Genomic DNA, 14,168 nt, shown 5'->3' with positions numbered 1-14,168 from the left:
TTTTGGTATTTTTTATTACCTATTGATAGAATTGTTATGTGTGGTTTTTTTTCTTCGTCTAAGACCACACTGAATCACTAATCAATTAGCTATGAAGAACACTGTCATACATCACAAAATGTTTTCCAATTTTCATTTCCCTATATGTAAAAATACCGCCACACAAGCCATTTGACATTTGCGACGTTATCGATAAGGCGACACCCAAGGACCTGGTCCATCACTAAGCCCACGTCTTTCGATTAATAGTTTGTATCGTTAACATATAAAATAGTTGCCTTTGCGTTTGCTATTTGACAGCCTGTGATTTTTTCCCCGTGGATTTTCCATAGCTCCGATCCCAGTTGATACGGATTGCCATAAGTCTCATTCTCATTCGAGTTTTGCATGCTCTGGCAGCGATACAGCGCACATTTGTTTAGACGATTCGAATTTCACGTACGTACAAAACGCCGGAGCCCAATTACTCAATTAGCCGGCGTACGGGCGATCACATACAGCTCGTTGTGCAAAATGACCGACCAGGTCAAGTATCTGGACATACCGGACAAGTCGGAAACGGACAAGAAGCTTTACAAGTAAGTAGCGGACTATTAACCCAGTTGAACTGGATTCAATGGTTGGTCTTCACTTAGGACACTTCTCTTGGGGAATGGATTGCATGCGTTGATTGTCTCCGATCCCAGTCCCATGCCACACGATGGCTTCACCACATCCGAGTCGTCCTCGTCTAAGTCGACCGTGTCGACCAGCAGTTCCATAATCTCACGCAGTGAATCCACCTCATCTACCTCCACCGATAGTGAAAGCAGCGAGGAATCGAGCAGCGAGGAAGGTGACGAAAAGCTGGCCGCCTGCGCCCTATTGATTGACTATGGGTCTTTTGCTGAGCCCACAAAATACCAGGGACTGGCACACTTTCTCGAGCACATGATCTTTATGGGCTCAGAGAAGTACCCAAAGGAGAACATTTTCGATGCACATATTAAGAAATGCGGCGGCTTTGCCAATGCCAACACTGACTGCGAGGACACGCTTTTCTATTTTGAGGTAGCCGAGAAGCATCTGGACTCCAGTTTGGACTATTTTACGGCCCTGATGAAGGCGCCACTGATGAAGCAAGAGGCTATGCAACGCGAGCGCAGCGCTGTGGACTCAGAGTTCCAGCAGATTCTTCAGGATGATGAGACCAGGCGTGATCAACTGCTGGCCAGTTTGGCCACGAAAGGTTTCCCCCACGGCACCTTTGCCTGGGGCAATATGAAGTCGCTAAAAGAGAACGTTGACGACGCGGAGCTGCACAAGATTTTGCACGAGATCCGCAAAGAGCACTATGGCGCCAATCGCATGTACGTTTGCCTGCAGGCTCGTTTGCCCATCGATGAGCTGGAATCACTCGTGGTGCGCCACTTCTCTGGTATTCCGCACAATGAGGTGAAGGCTCCCGATTTGAGCAGCTTCAACTACAAGGACGCCTTTAAGGCCGAGTTCCACGAGCAAGTCTTCTTCGTCAAGCCGGTGGAGAACGAGACCAAACTGGAGCTGACTTGGGTGCTGCCGAATGTGCGTCAGTATTACCGCAGCAAGCCCGACCAGTTCCTCTCGTATCTGCTGGGCTACGAGGGACGTGGCAGCCTGTGCGCCTACCTGAGACGCCGCTTATGGGCTCTCCAACTGATTGCTGGCATCGATGAAAACGGCTTCGATATGAACTCCATGTATTCCCTGTTTAACATTTGCATTTATCTCACCGACGAGGGATTTAAGAATCTGGACGAGGTCCTGGCCGCAACGTTTGCCTACGTCAAGCTCTTCGCCAACTGCGGTTCCATGAAGGATGTTTACGAGGAGCAACAGCGCAATGAGGAAACCGGTTTCCGTTTCCATGCTCAGCGTCCAGCCTTTGATAATGTACAGGAGCTGGTGCTGAATTTGAAGTATTTCCCACCAAAAGATATTCTCACCGGCAAGGAGCTCTACTATGAGTACAATGAGGAGCATCTCAAAGAACTGATTAGCCACCTGAATGAGATGAAGTTCAACCTGATGGTGACCTCACGCAGAAAGTATGATGACATCTCCGCCTATGATAAGACGGAGGAGTGGTTCGGCACTGAGTACGCCACCATTCCAATGCCAGAGAAGTGGCGCAAGCTGTGGGAGGATTCGGTGCCCCTTCCGGAATTGTTCTTGCCCGAGTCGAATAAATATGTCACGGATGACTTCACACTGCATTGGCATTCGATGGGAAGGCCGGAAGTTCCCGATTCCCCGAAGTTGCTGATCAAGACGGACACCTGCGAGCTCTGGTTCCGCCAGGATGATAAGTTCGATTTACCTGAAGCCCATATGGCTTTCTATTTTATCTCGCCGATGCAGCGGCAAAATGCCAAGAAGTGAGTACATACATTAGTGTAGTTTTCTAAGTTTCTCTCATATATTAACATCTAATTTTTCGTTCAGCGATGCCATGTGCTCACTTTACGAGGAAATGGTCAGGTTCCATGTGTGCGAGGAACTTTATCCAGCCATAAGTGCCGGACTCTCTTACTCCTTAAGCACCATCGAAAAGGGCTTGCTCCTCAAGGTGTGCGGCTACAATGAAAAACTGCATCTCATCGTGGAAGCCATTGCCGAAGGCATGCTCAATGTGGCAGAGACGCTCGACGAAAATATGCTTTCTGCCTTTGTAAAGAACCAGCGTAAAGCCTTCTTCAACGCTTTGATCAAGCCAAAGGCACTCAACAGGTAAGAAATCCCTGAATTTACACAATGCTGATACTAAACTATACATCTTTCTCGCTCTTTTTCAGAGATATTCGTCTCTGTGTGCTGGAACGAATCCGCTGGCTGATGATCAACAAGTACAAGTGCCTCAGCAGTGTTATTTTGGAGGATATGCGCGAGTTCGCCCACCAGTTCCCGAAGGAACTATACATCCAGTCTCTCATCCAGGGCAACTATACGGAAGAGTCCGCTCATAATGTAATGAACTCGTTGCTAAGTCGACTCAATTGCAAGCAGATCAGGGAGCGTGGACGCTTTTTGGAAGATATTACCGTAAAGCTGCCGGTGGGAACTAGTATTATCCGATGCCATGCGCTCAACGTGCAGGATACAAACACGGTGATCACAAACTTCTATCAAATCGGACCCAATACCGTTCGTGTGGAGAGCATTCTCGATCTGTTAATGATGTTCGTGGACGAACCATTGTTTGACCAATTGAGAACAAAGGAGCAGCTGGGCTACCATGTGGGCGCCACTGTTAGACTCAACTACGGCATTGCTGGATATTCCATTATGGTTAACTCACAGGAGACAAAGACGACGGCCGACTATGTGGAGGGCCGCATCGAGGTGTTCCGAGCCAAAATGCTGCAAATTCTGCGCCACCTGCCTCAGGATGAATACGAACACACTCGCGACTCTCTGATCAAGCTGAAGCTGGTGGCGGACTTGGCATTGAGCACGGAAATGAGTCGCAATTGGGACGAGATCATTAACGAAAGTTATCTGTTCGATCGTCGACGTCGCCAGATTGAAGTGTTGCGCACGCTTCAAAAGGATGAGATCATTAATTTTGTTATAAGCATTGACGGCGATAACATGAGAAAGCTATCCGTGCAGGTGATTGGCCATCGACCAGCAGGTATGCCGGAACCATTGTGTGGCGAAGACACGGCAAAATGCGCTAGCAAATCGGATGATGAGAGTGAATCTGAAAATGACGATGACGATGACGAGGACGAGGAGGAAGAGGAGTCATCGGAGGAGGAGGAGGAGGAGGAGAAGGAGAAGGAGGGGTTGAAGGGGGAGGACGAAGACGATCTATTTTATTCACTAGAAAACAAGTTGAATATCGTCTTCCTGCCCGCTAAATTCAACAATGCATTTATTATCACGGATATTGAGAAATTCAAGGACGATCAATACGTTTATCCCCAGCAAAAGACCCAGCCGAAAGAGGAGGATGAATTGATCTCCGCTCACATTGCGGATGCAATCCGCCAGGTGTGAGATTTACGGCCATACCACCCACCCACCACCCAACAAACTATCAACGATTTCGATTCTTTTTTTTTTTTAACTAGCCAAAGGTAGACGATTAGTTACACAGGAAGCAACCTTTTTCTCATGATATCCTCCTGACCAAGTCGGGAATTTGCTCTTATGTTGTAATACGCTCATTCATTATAAATTAAAAACACAGCAAATGACGAATGCATTTTGAAGCATGGAGACACCGTATATGTTCAATTGCACTGGACATTCGTACTGATTTAATACAAATACGCGAAAAAAAGAATTCAAAATTTGAAGTGATCAATTTGCCTAATTAGAAAACAAACATCCGATGCAATTTGCTGGTATGGGGATTCTTCTTTCCGCATCTATCGTTTTATTCATACTATATGTACAACACATCAGTGCTTTTTGTTTATAAACAATAAAGTTACACATAAAGAATGTTAATCGTTCTTTTGCGTTTCAATTTGCCTTATGCTTGTGCCCAATTGTCTTACAAGTGTTCGTCGTCCGCGAATAGCACAATTAAGGATTAATGCCGATATGGGGTCAAATGGTCTTTTTGTTCGATTTTCGTCTTTTGATTTATTTTACCTTTTGCATATGTGCATATATATGATAATGTGAATTAACAATGAGTAACAATAGTTCAATGATGATTAATGTCTGGGTTTTATCTCCTGGTCTGTGGACTCCTTTGCCTTTGTTCATTTGAACTTAATAATAAAAATATTGCACTTACGATTATAACAAAAAAAAAAAAGATTTGTATACAATAATAATAATAATATAATCAAGTGGAAAAGAAGAAGCTATCGTATCGAACTTTTGTTGTTGTAGGTTTCTTAATAAAATAAAAAAGATAGGAAAATAACAATTGTATAGAAAAGGGGGACGGTGTGGGTGCGGCACTAAGAAATGGAAAACCGGTCACAAATTGATTTTGGAACAAAAGATCTCTAGAATCAGTGGTAACGAAATGTCATCTTTGTTTTCTACAATCTCCAATACAACGTTTGTAAGAAAAGACAAGTATGTAGTGGCTTTAACATAAAAAGGCACCTCAGTAGTTCAAAAAACCATACTTAAAATGAAAGTGAATGACTTCGTGATTATGCTATATATATTTACATACCGAGAATATTTTCTTAAGATACCTATATCTTTTCCCACATGTGAGTCACACAAACTCATATTAGACTGCACGTAGATCAAAGATAACCCTAGTATCCTAGTGCTCAACCTTTGTCAAAACAATTTGCAAATATGTACATAGGTTTTTATAATTCGCTCTCTTACTGGTTCAATTTATAGTCCGCTAACAATTTCACTGAAAATTTGTCGTTTTAAGGTCTTCGGTTTGATTGTGGTTGCTAGTAGCTTGCTAGTTGCCATCGTTTAGCTCACAGCTTTTGCAGTTCGGTGCTGTCATTGGCATGGAAGCGACTCCTCACGATCTTGGTGCGGCCATCATACTGCTCCTCGGGATCCAGCAGTCCCTCCCCGTATTTGGCATCCGGCGAAGTGATGTTCCCGTAGTCGTGCATGAAAATGCGCGAAATCAGTGATGTGCTGGACCGCTTGAATGGCATCCTACCCTTTTCGGGCAAATCGTCAAGGCCACGATGGAGGGACAGCTTGTCCAGCTCGTCTTCGGACCCACTTGCGCGTTCCGCCGCCAGCTGCGCCTCGTACTCTGCCGTGCGCAACGTCTTCGCCGTGGGCTTGCGATACATCTTGAGCAGCAGCGATGAGCATACCACGCTCACGGAGCTGGCGGCCATGGCCACGGACGCCATCCATGGCAGCAGGGTGAAGCCGTACGGTGCGAACAAGCCACTGGCCAGCGGTATGCCCAGCAGATTGTACATGCTGGCAAAGAAGAAGTTGTACCGAATGCGACGCACCGTGCAGCGGGACAAGTCCAGGCAAGCCACCACATCCAGCAGATCGTTGCGCATCAGGACAATGTCCGATGCCTCGGCGGCAACATCCGTGCCCGCTGCAATCGTAATTCCCACATCTGCCTGCGCTAGCGCCGGACTGTCGTTGACTCCATCGCCCACCATGGCCACGCGTATACCGTTGGCCTGTATCCGCTGGATTTTGGCCACTTTATGCGAGGGCAAAACCTCCGCGTACACGGTTCGGATGCCAACCTAATGAATATACATAAGTTCATTAGCCTAGGAACAGTATTGCTATGAGCACGCTGGACACTCACCTCTCGGGCAATGCTGGCTGCCGTGTTCTTGTTATCCCCCGTGAGCAGCACCACATCGATGCCCATTCGCTTTAGTGTATAGACGGCAAGATGGGCCTCTGGCTTGACCATGTCGGACACCGCAAACATGCACACCAGCTGCCCGTTGAGGGCGCATAGCACAGCTGTGTGTCCCTTTCGTTCTTCATGCGTCATACAATCGCTAATCTCCAGCGGCACTTCGATGGCATTGCGTTCCATCCATTCGCGATTGCCGATCAGCACCAGAATCTCGGGTGAATCGATGATTTTCTGATCCGTAAGGAGCTCTTCCTCCGGTTCCAATACCAAGTCGGATAGCAACTGCTGATTGTTCAGCTCCATGGACTTGCGTACGCTGCGCTGCGGCAGCAAGTGTTCGATACTGGCTCCATTGTCCACCGGCACCGAACCCTGTGGATGAGTGCGATGCAGGTTCTCGTAGTTAATGATCCGATCGGCGTTGCACGCCTGTCGCAGAGTCTGCTCGTAATTGGAGACGGTGACGCGGATGCCACAGCCGGGCACGGCCTGGAAGTGACTGCTCTTGCCAAAGCTGCCGGCCTGAGGTGTGGCGCCCACGTTCAGCATATCCTTGGCGAAGTGCACAATGGCGGAGGCGATCGGATGCTCGCTGTTTTGCTCGGCGGCTCCCACGATCGTCAGAGCACGCGCCAGGCTGCAGACCTGGGCTGTGACGAAGAGGGTAACCTTACTGGTCATCGGAGTGCCATGGGTTATGGTGCCGGTCTTGTCGAAGACCACAGTCTTTACCTAAAATATTTGGGAAGCGTAAAAAGCGTATAAGTGGGTTAAAGTTTTGCATGGTTATTCGCTCGCTCACCTTGTGGGCATTCTCTAGGGCAGTGGCTCCTTTCACCAGCACGCCATTGATCGCACCCGTTCCAGTGGCCACCATTACAGCGGTGGGCGTGGCCAAGCCCAAAGCACATGGACACGCAATGGCCAGCACGCTCAAGGCACATTTAAATGCATAACTAACGATGATGGTATTCTGGTCCATGTGCATCTTATGCTCCATGGCCACGGGCACCAAGTTTGGATTGGAAAAACCAATGATGATCCAAGCAATCAGCGTTATACTGGACACTACAACAACGAAGGGCACAAAGTAGCCGGCAATCCGATCGGCCAGTTGCTGGATGGGCGCCTTACTCGTCTGGGCCTCCTCCACTAATCGCACAATCTGCGCGAGCGTCGTATTCTCACCCGTGTGCGTTGCCTCTACGAGGAGCACACCGTTTTGGTTAATGGAACCGCCGATTACGACGGATCCCTTTCGCTTGGCCACCGGCATAGACTCCCCGGTGATTAGTGATTCATCGCAACTGGAGTGACCGTACAGAACTTTGCCGTCCACTGGAACTTTGGCTCCCGGTATCACCTTTAGGATATCGCCACGCTGTACATAATCCACAGATATCACCTTCTCGCTGATGATATCAAAGTCCGGTGATATCTCGACCAGCAGGGCATCGGCCGCCTTGAGCGACAGCAGCTTGGACAAGGCCTCCGAGGTCTTTCCCTTGGCTATGTGCTCCAGCCAGCGACCCAGCGATATGAAGATCAACAGCATGGGCGGCGTATCGAAGAAGGTCAGTGGGGAGCTATTCTGCTCTAGCAGCACGGCGGCGATCACCACGGCCACTGAGTACACATACGAGATGGTCGTGACCATCGAGATCAGTACATCCATGTTCGTGGTGCCGTGTTTGATCGCACGATAGGATTGCACATAGAAGTGAAAGCCACCGAAGAACTGCACTGGTGTCGATAGCAGGAACATCACCAGATTCTCCATCGACAGGCCGGGCACGAGGCAGCACATGTTGGCATGTCCCTTGTCGCTCATCTCCAGCATGAAGTATATCATGGCCACCATGCAGGGTCCACCGAAAATTAGCGAGACGAGGAAGGCATTGCGCCACTTCCGTATCTCCTCCTTGTGCTCCAGATAATTGTGGGCCATCTTGTCTCGGCCGGTCATCAGTTTGGCCTCGAATCCCAGCGCCTCGATCGCCTCGCAGATGCTCCGGGGACCCGTCTCCTCCGTGATGTACCGGAATTTGCCTGTAAAAATTAAGATTAAGATTATAAGTTGATAGAACTTAAATATCATCTATTAAAATCAGTCGAATAAGTTAATTATAGTGACGTAGTATTTATTATTCCTCCTCATTTCAGCCTAGTTAGTTTCAATTGGTACACTGAAAAACCGGACTTGTTTCATGTGCAACTTTTACAGAACCAGTCGTTAAAAAAAAATAGAGAAAGCCACTTTAAATGGCCAGTGAATATTCACATAGGATATTTATCAAAGATTCAGTTGATTGAAGTGAAAGCTATATACTGCTGATCTTTAATAACGATATTTGCTATGCCAAGCGTACAAGCCAAGAAAAATAATGAAGCCGCATGAGCTTTGTATATCTAGGGAATTGAAATATTACTACTTTTCAGGTATATTCGATTTCATTTCCATGAGTATGTGTAAGTGAATCTGAATGTGCACTCGCATATCTGAATGCCATATCAATTTCATCACAGTTTCTGGAGCTTGTTAGCACATTTATATGGCTACTCCTGTGTTTTGACAAGACACCAGCGAAAACTCTATAGGAGAAGGGCTAGTGTTTCCATATGTTTCCTTGGACATAGACAGAGGAACCTAGGGAATTTTTGTGGGTTTCCTTTTTCCCTGGCGTCAAATGAAAAGTGTTTGTACACCGTCGTTGAGTGGAAATAATGCCGGTTGTTCTGGTATTGAAATTGGAGCATACAACCGGTTCGATGGCGACAGATTTGATATAAGCAATGGCTTATAGTTTCTGGTTTGTGAGCTACATACATTTGCCTCATTTCACAACTTAAGGCAGTATTATTTGCCCATATAGCAGACATGTGGCCAAAAACTATCGCATCATTCAGTCGGATTATAGAAAAATCCGTGGGGCTCAGAGGCTCCGGGAATCTTGGTCACAAAATATCGCAGCTGTAGGTTCATTGCCTTTCCCCGCCAGCACAATTTGTAGATAAGATAGCTTCTTTTTAACTATGTAGAATGTGTAAACTGAATCGCTGCCGTTTCTCTACATGATTAGAGCATGTTGTCGCCCACAACTTTGGCCCGCAACTGGAATTTCTCGACATTATTGCCATCTGTTGGCTATGTTATTCCCCCAGTAGGTTCTCCCATTCATCGTCTTATTAGTTTTTCACATTTCCGATCTTTATTTGAAGAGGGGAAATTGTCACTGGCTTCAATTGGATTCATTGATAAGCGAGCAATCGCCATATACCATACTCATCATACAGTTCTATAATGAGTTATTCCTCAAGCCAAGAATAATTTTAAAGAAATTATAGAATTATTATGCTCGTTCGCAGAGGCCAAGAAAACTGGTTTTAGCCATCGGCTGCGCTTAGTAATACTTTTATTTTATTAACAGGCACAACATTTCAGTCTATCAACATTTGTGAGCCTGCATACTTTTTGCCTACTCATTGCAATCGTTGTTAGTTCAACGTTCTTATCAGAAGTGGGAATAGAACAAAAGATCATTCTGTTTCGTTTCGTCATCGCGTAAACTGTAACTAGGCAAATTTACGTTTAGATTAGAGCAACGGTTTGTTTGAGTCATCTGTAGATATGCCTTCAAATTAATAGCATAGATTGAAGCAAAGGGAATCGCTTGGGAGCTGACAGAACCCATGATATCATTATTTATCGTTCAATTAGAGGGCCACCAAGTGGACACCAGACGATGGGTCGTGTGCAAAATTGAGGAAGGATTAGGTTGATCACACCGAATGTGACAATTGTCGCTAATTATCAGTGCTACCGATCGATCTTAGCCCACTTTTCAATTGATAATTGATGCGTTTCGTGTGTTTACACAAGAAATTGCTTTTTCGAACTTCATTTTCGAATTTCAACGAATCAAAAGTAAAGTAGCAAAAGTAATATATGTGGGTATCTTAATCTATCCCTTATGAGTTATGCAAGTTCCACTGCAGTCGTCGAAATATACATTTTCTAGGGCTCTCGATTCAGTTTTTTTGTTCTTTCTTTCTTTTATTTGCCCGCCCATTGCATCTTATCGCCCGCGATTCGTTGTTACAATTTTAGAACATTTTCAATTTGAATTGAGATTGCCTGTGGTTCGTTCTCTGTCGTTCACTTATCGCCGGACGATAAGAATCGGAGGAAAACATATGTTTTGCTCAACAGTTTACATTCCCAATTTCGACTACCGACTTGCGGCAAACAAACTGCAAACAAGCCAAGTAACAATTGGCAAACAACAAGTTAAGCTAGTTAAATGAAGTTTAAGTGCTAATTGATTGAAAGATAAGAAGCCGCACGGAATTGGACCAATCCATATGGCAGAAGTCCAACTTCGCTGGCCCAAAACATCTATGAACTCTTTCAGAAGCATGACTGGTACGTAATTGTTTTTCGAAAATGATTACAATACAATTAAGTATCTTAATAAGTATATATGTAAATTCAAAATAAACAAATAAACTTTAAAAAAACAAGCGATATTGTACTTTATATACCATCATACAGCTGCCAGCGATTGATATTCATGTGGGCTCGCTGTTTTCATACCACTTTTGAATGTCTGAAATTATTTTCAGTGTCATTTAATCGCAACAGTTTCGCTCGCTTTTCTCCACCGTGCGCATGTCTCCATGTCGAATGCGAAAAAATCGAAAACCAGTTCCATTGCAATCATAATTACGAGGCTCCCCATTTATGCATTTTCATTTTTGAATTTGCAATTGAGCTTCTCAAAACGGCGCACGTACATCTAGTACATACATAAATACGGGTATGCAAACCGATATTCGTAAATCAGCCAGAATTCAATGTGAATGTGGTGGATCAAAGCCAAGTTATTGCATAATTCGCCACTAGTTCACTAATTTCAAATCAACATTTTTGAGCTGGCAAAGCAAAAGTAAAGTAAAAACAGCTCTAAATCAAAGTGAAGGTGAATGAAACTAGAAATGCACTCGAAGAAAAAGTGCGTGCTTAACATAAAATAAAAGAAACTTGCTAAACATTGTACGATTCGTGCTTTTAAATATTAGTAGATTTTATATGCTGATCATATGCCGAAGTAGATAGCACTCTTCTATATAATACTTATATCATAGTTAGCCCCATTTCTCGCTGTGTACGAAGTGGAAGTGGAGTTCGTGGCCACGCATGCGGAGCAGAAAGACTGCAAAGCTGAAAAAGAGAGAGGTTTCCCTCTTTTTTTCCAGACAAAAGCGAGATTAGTTCCTCGCTCGTTTGCCCGCCAATCGCGGGTATATAAATTATTATACATTCATACATATATATGTACATACATTATATGTATGTACTTGTATTTCAAGGCGTATTGGAGCTCTTTCACTTTTGTTTTGATTTTTCTTTGGCCAGGCGGACTTTCAGTTTCATGGCTTAAATGCTAATTGGTAAATGCGATTGGCAGTATAAAGTTTATGAAAACAAAGAGCTCAAATCATTTCATTTGTTCTTTGTCAGCTAATCGCATACATAAATATGTATATATAAGTTCTTCCTGAACACTCGCAAAAAACACGCTATAATCTGGCAAATAAAACTCGAGCTGCCAGCGCCCAACAAAACAATAATTATATTATGTGTTTTTTAGCGAATATCTTGAATATTTTAAATATCCCGACTCTCGGCTTGCCATTGAATTCCCCTCATCCAAGTGTTCCAGATAGCTTTACTGCCCACGCACACGAGCGTGGTGAATTCCAGCTATTTAATCTAGTTGCCACTGGCATTGTTTGCTGAAAGCATAGTTAGTAGTGTATGGTTTATAAAGTACATACATACATACATGCATATGAGTATAGTGCTCCTCGCACTTTCTTATCAACGAACCTGCCACCCTCCCCAGAAAAAAAAGCATAAAGTAAATCGAGTATATCAGTTGCAATAAACAATTGCTGGGCCAGTTTTCAATTGTGGAAATTGTGAAAAGCGAACAATAAAAAAAAAAAAAACATTTGCACCGATTCTACTCGAACTCGATGCTAGTAGGTTAATAAAAAGGAACAGCTGTCGCTTTCTGCGAAATGCAAAACAAATAAGGGCATTCTACGAAATTCCCTTGAATGGCTTATTTAATATTTGTTATTGCCACAAGTTGCATCAATTAACGATTGCCAATAGTTTGCTTCTGTTACAGCTCATTACTCCCATTGCATTATTCGATCCCTTAAGATATACAAGATATATGATCGAATTTAACACCTGTGCTCGTTGGGCAAGAATAAAGCGCAACAGGTGCATATCGGTTGATGGCCCCATTCCAGGTGTTTATTATTATAAATATTGCATAACAATTGGCACTGCCACTTGTGGAATGCTTCCAGACTCGCAATTCGATTCGAATGCATGACCCAGAACGTGATTTGAAATTCTCTCGGGATAAACTAGTTCCAGAAAGCCACTTAGCTTAAGTACACAAAAAACACTCACCCCTCTTTGTTAGCAGTGTGACGGAGGCGGTGGTCACGCCCCTTATTTTAAGCACATGACTCTCGATCTTGTTGACGCAGGAGGCGCAAGTCATGCCCATAATCTCCAACTCCACCTCCGCCTCGCCGTTGTCCGGCTCATCGATGAGTTCGGTGGGGAAGCCCAGCTCCGTGATTGATTTCGCTATATTCTCGGCCGTCACAACATTGGCATTGAACTTGACCTCCGCCTTGGCGGCCAGCAGGGCTACCAGGATGCTGTCCAGGCCGTAGATCTTCTTGCAGTGCTTCTCGATGGCGGCCACACAGCTGGCGCACGTCATGCCTCGGATGTGCAGAAAGCATTTGGTCAGTAGCTCCTGTTCGACGGGTATGGCCACTGCCGAACCATTTTGAGCATATGAAGGAGGTGGAGGAGTAGGAGTTGCCCTCTTTTTGGGTGATGAGGCGGGGGCGGGCGACGGCGATTGGGATGGCGATCGAGGTTCCTGCACACTAGCCTCAAAACCCATGTCATCGATGAGCTCGGCTATCTGGGCGGGATCATACTGGGCGGGATCGTACTGAACGCGGGCATTCTTGGCCGCCAGTTGCACCTCAATGGAATGGATGCCCGGCTTGGTGCCGATATTGCCTTCGATGTTGCGCACGCACGACTGGCAGGTCATGCCCACCACCCGTATGTTGGTCCATGCGCTGGCGGGAGTTTCGGGAGGATCTGCTGCATCCCCTGGATAGCTGCACTCGAAGCCCATGTCGTCGATATCGCTGGCTATCCGGGCGGGATCCGTCTGTCGGGGATCGTAGTCGAAATAGCCCGCATTCTCCTCGAGAATGACGCGCACGCCAAGGATTCCCGATTTCTGGCCAATGTGCTCTGTGATATTGCGCACACACGACTGGCAAGTCATGCCCACAATGGGCAGGCGCACCGTGGACATCGTCGCTTCTACTCTCTCGTCACTTGGCATCCTCAATGTGCATTATTTTGGGTGGGCGGAACACGACGATGCGGAATTACTTGATATACTTGAGATTTTGAACTTTTGAGTTGCCCCTCGCCCTATCGCACGTACCGAATTGTGTCACTAAACTAACTTTGTGGAGTCGGGTGAGTCGTATTGCAGCTACTACTGGATTTGTTGTGGTGGAGTAGTCGCCTCCCGCCAACGCTTTTCACTTGGCCAAACTCCACACGAAACTCACAATTTTGCGTTCTTGTGTCTAATTTTTCAATTAGCAGGCAACAGCTGCTCCGCTCCCGTTATGTTTTTCCCACGGCACGCAACTACCGATGGCCGTCCGTCGATAGGCAGGCGCTATCGAGATGAGCTAGATACCGATGTGGGCTATATCGATACATTGC

General features: G+C 45.6%; 2 protein-coding genes across 3 annotated transcripts; one reads left to right on the top strand and one right to left on the bottom strand.

The window, feature by feature from the left end:
* Positions 1–231: 231 nt before the first annotated feature.
* Positions 232–4,474, top strand: Nrd1 (Nardilysin). The gene is made up of 4 exons (NM_132529.4): positions 232–578; positions 636–2,396; positions 2,464–2,748; positions 2,814–4,474. Exons 1-4 carry the CDS (start codon positions 388–390, stop codon positions 4,018–4,020), a joined length of 3,444 nt encoding a protein of 1,147 aa, NP_572757.2. The 5' UTR covers positions 232–387; the 3' UTR covers positions 4,021–4,474.
* On the bottom strand, positions 4,371–14,103 carry ATP7. 2 transcript variants are annotated; one of them, NM_001272537.2, is made up of 4 exons: positions 12,804–14,103; positions 7,116–8,362; positions 6,254–7,045; positions 4,371–6,188 (listed from the first exon to the last, which is right to left on the bottom strand). In NM_001272537.2, exons 1-4 carry the CDS (start codon positions 13,771–13,773, stop codon positions 5,433–5,435), a joined length of 3,765 nt encoding a protein of 1,254 aa, NP_001259466.1. In that variant the 5' UTR covers positions 13,774–14,103; the 3' UTR covers positions 4,371–5,432. The 2 variants fall into 2 exon arrangements, with proteins under 2 accessions (NP_001259466.1, NP_572756.3); NM_132528.3 differs by having other exon boundaries at positions 5,298–6,188.
* Between the last annotated feature and the right edge of the window lie 65 nt (positions 14,104–14,168).

This window comes from Drosophila melanogaster, chromosome X, assembly GCF_000001215.4.
Source record: "Drosophila melanogaster chromosome X".
Taxonomy (NCBI): domain Eukaryota; kingdom Metazoa; phylum Arthropoda; class Insecta; order Diptera; family Drosophilidae; genus Drosophila; species Drosophila melanogaster.
This window is presented reverse-complemented; position numbering and strand designations above follow the sequence as displayed.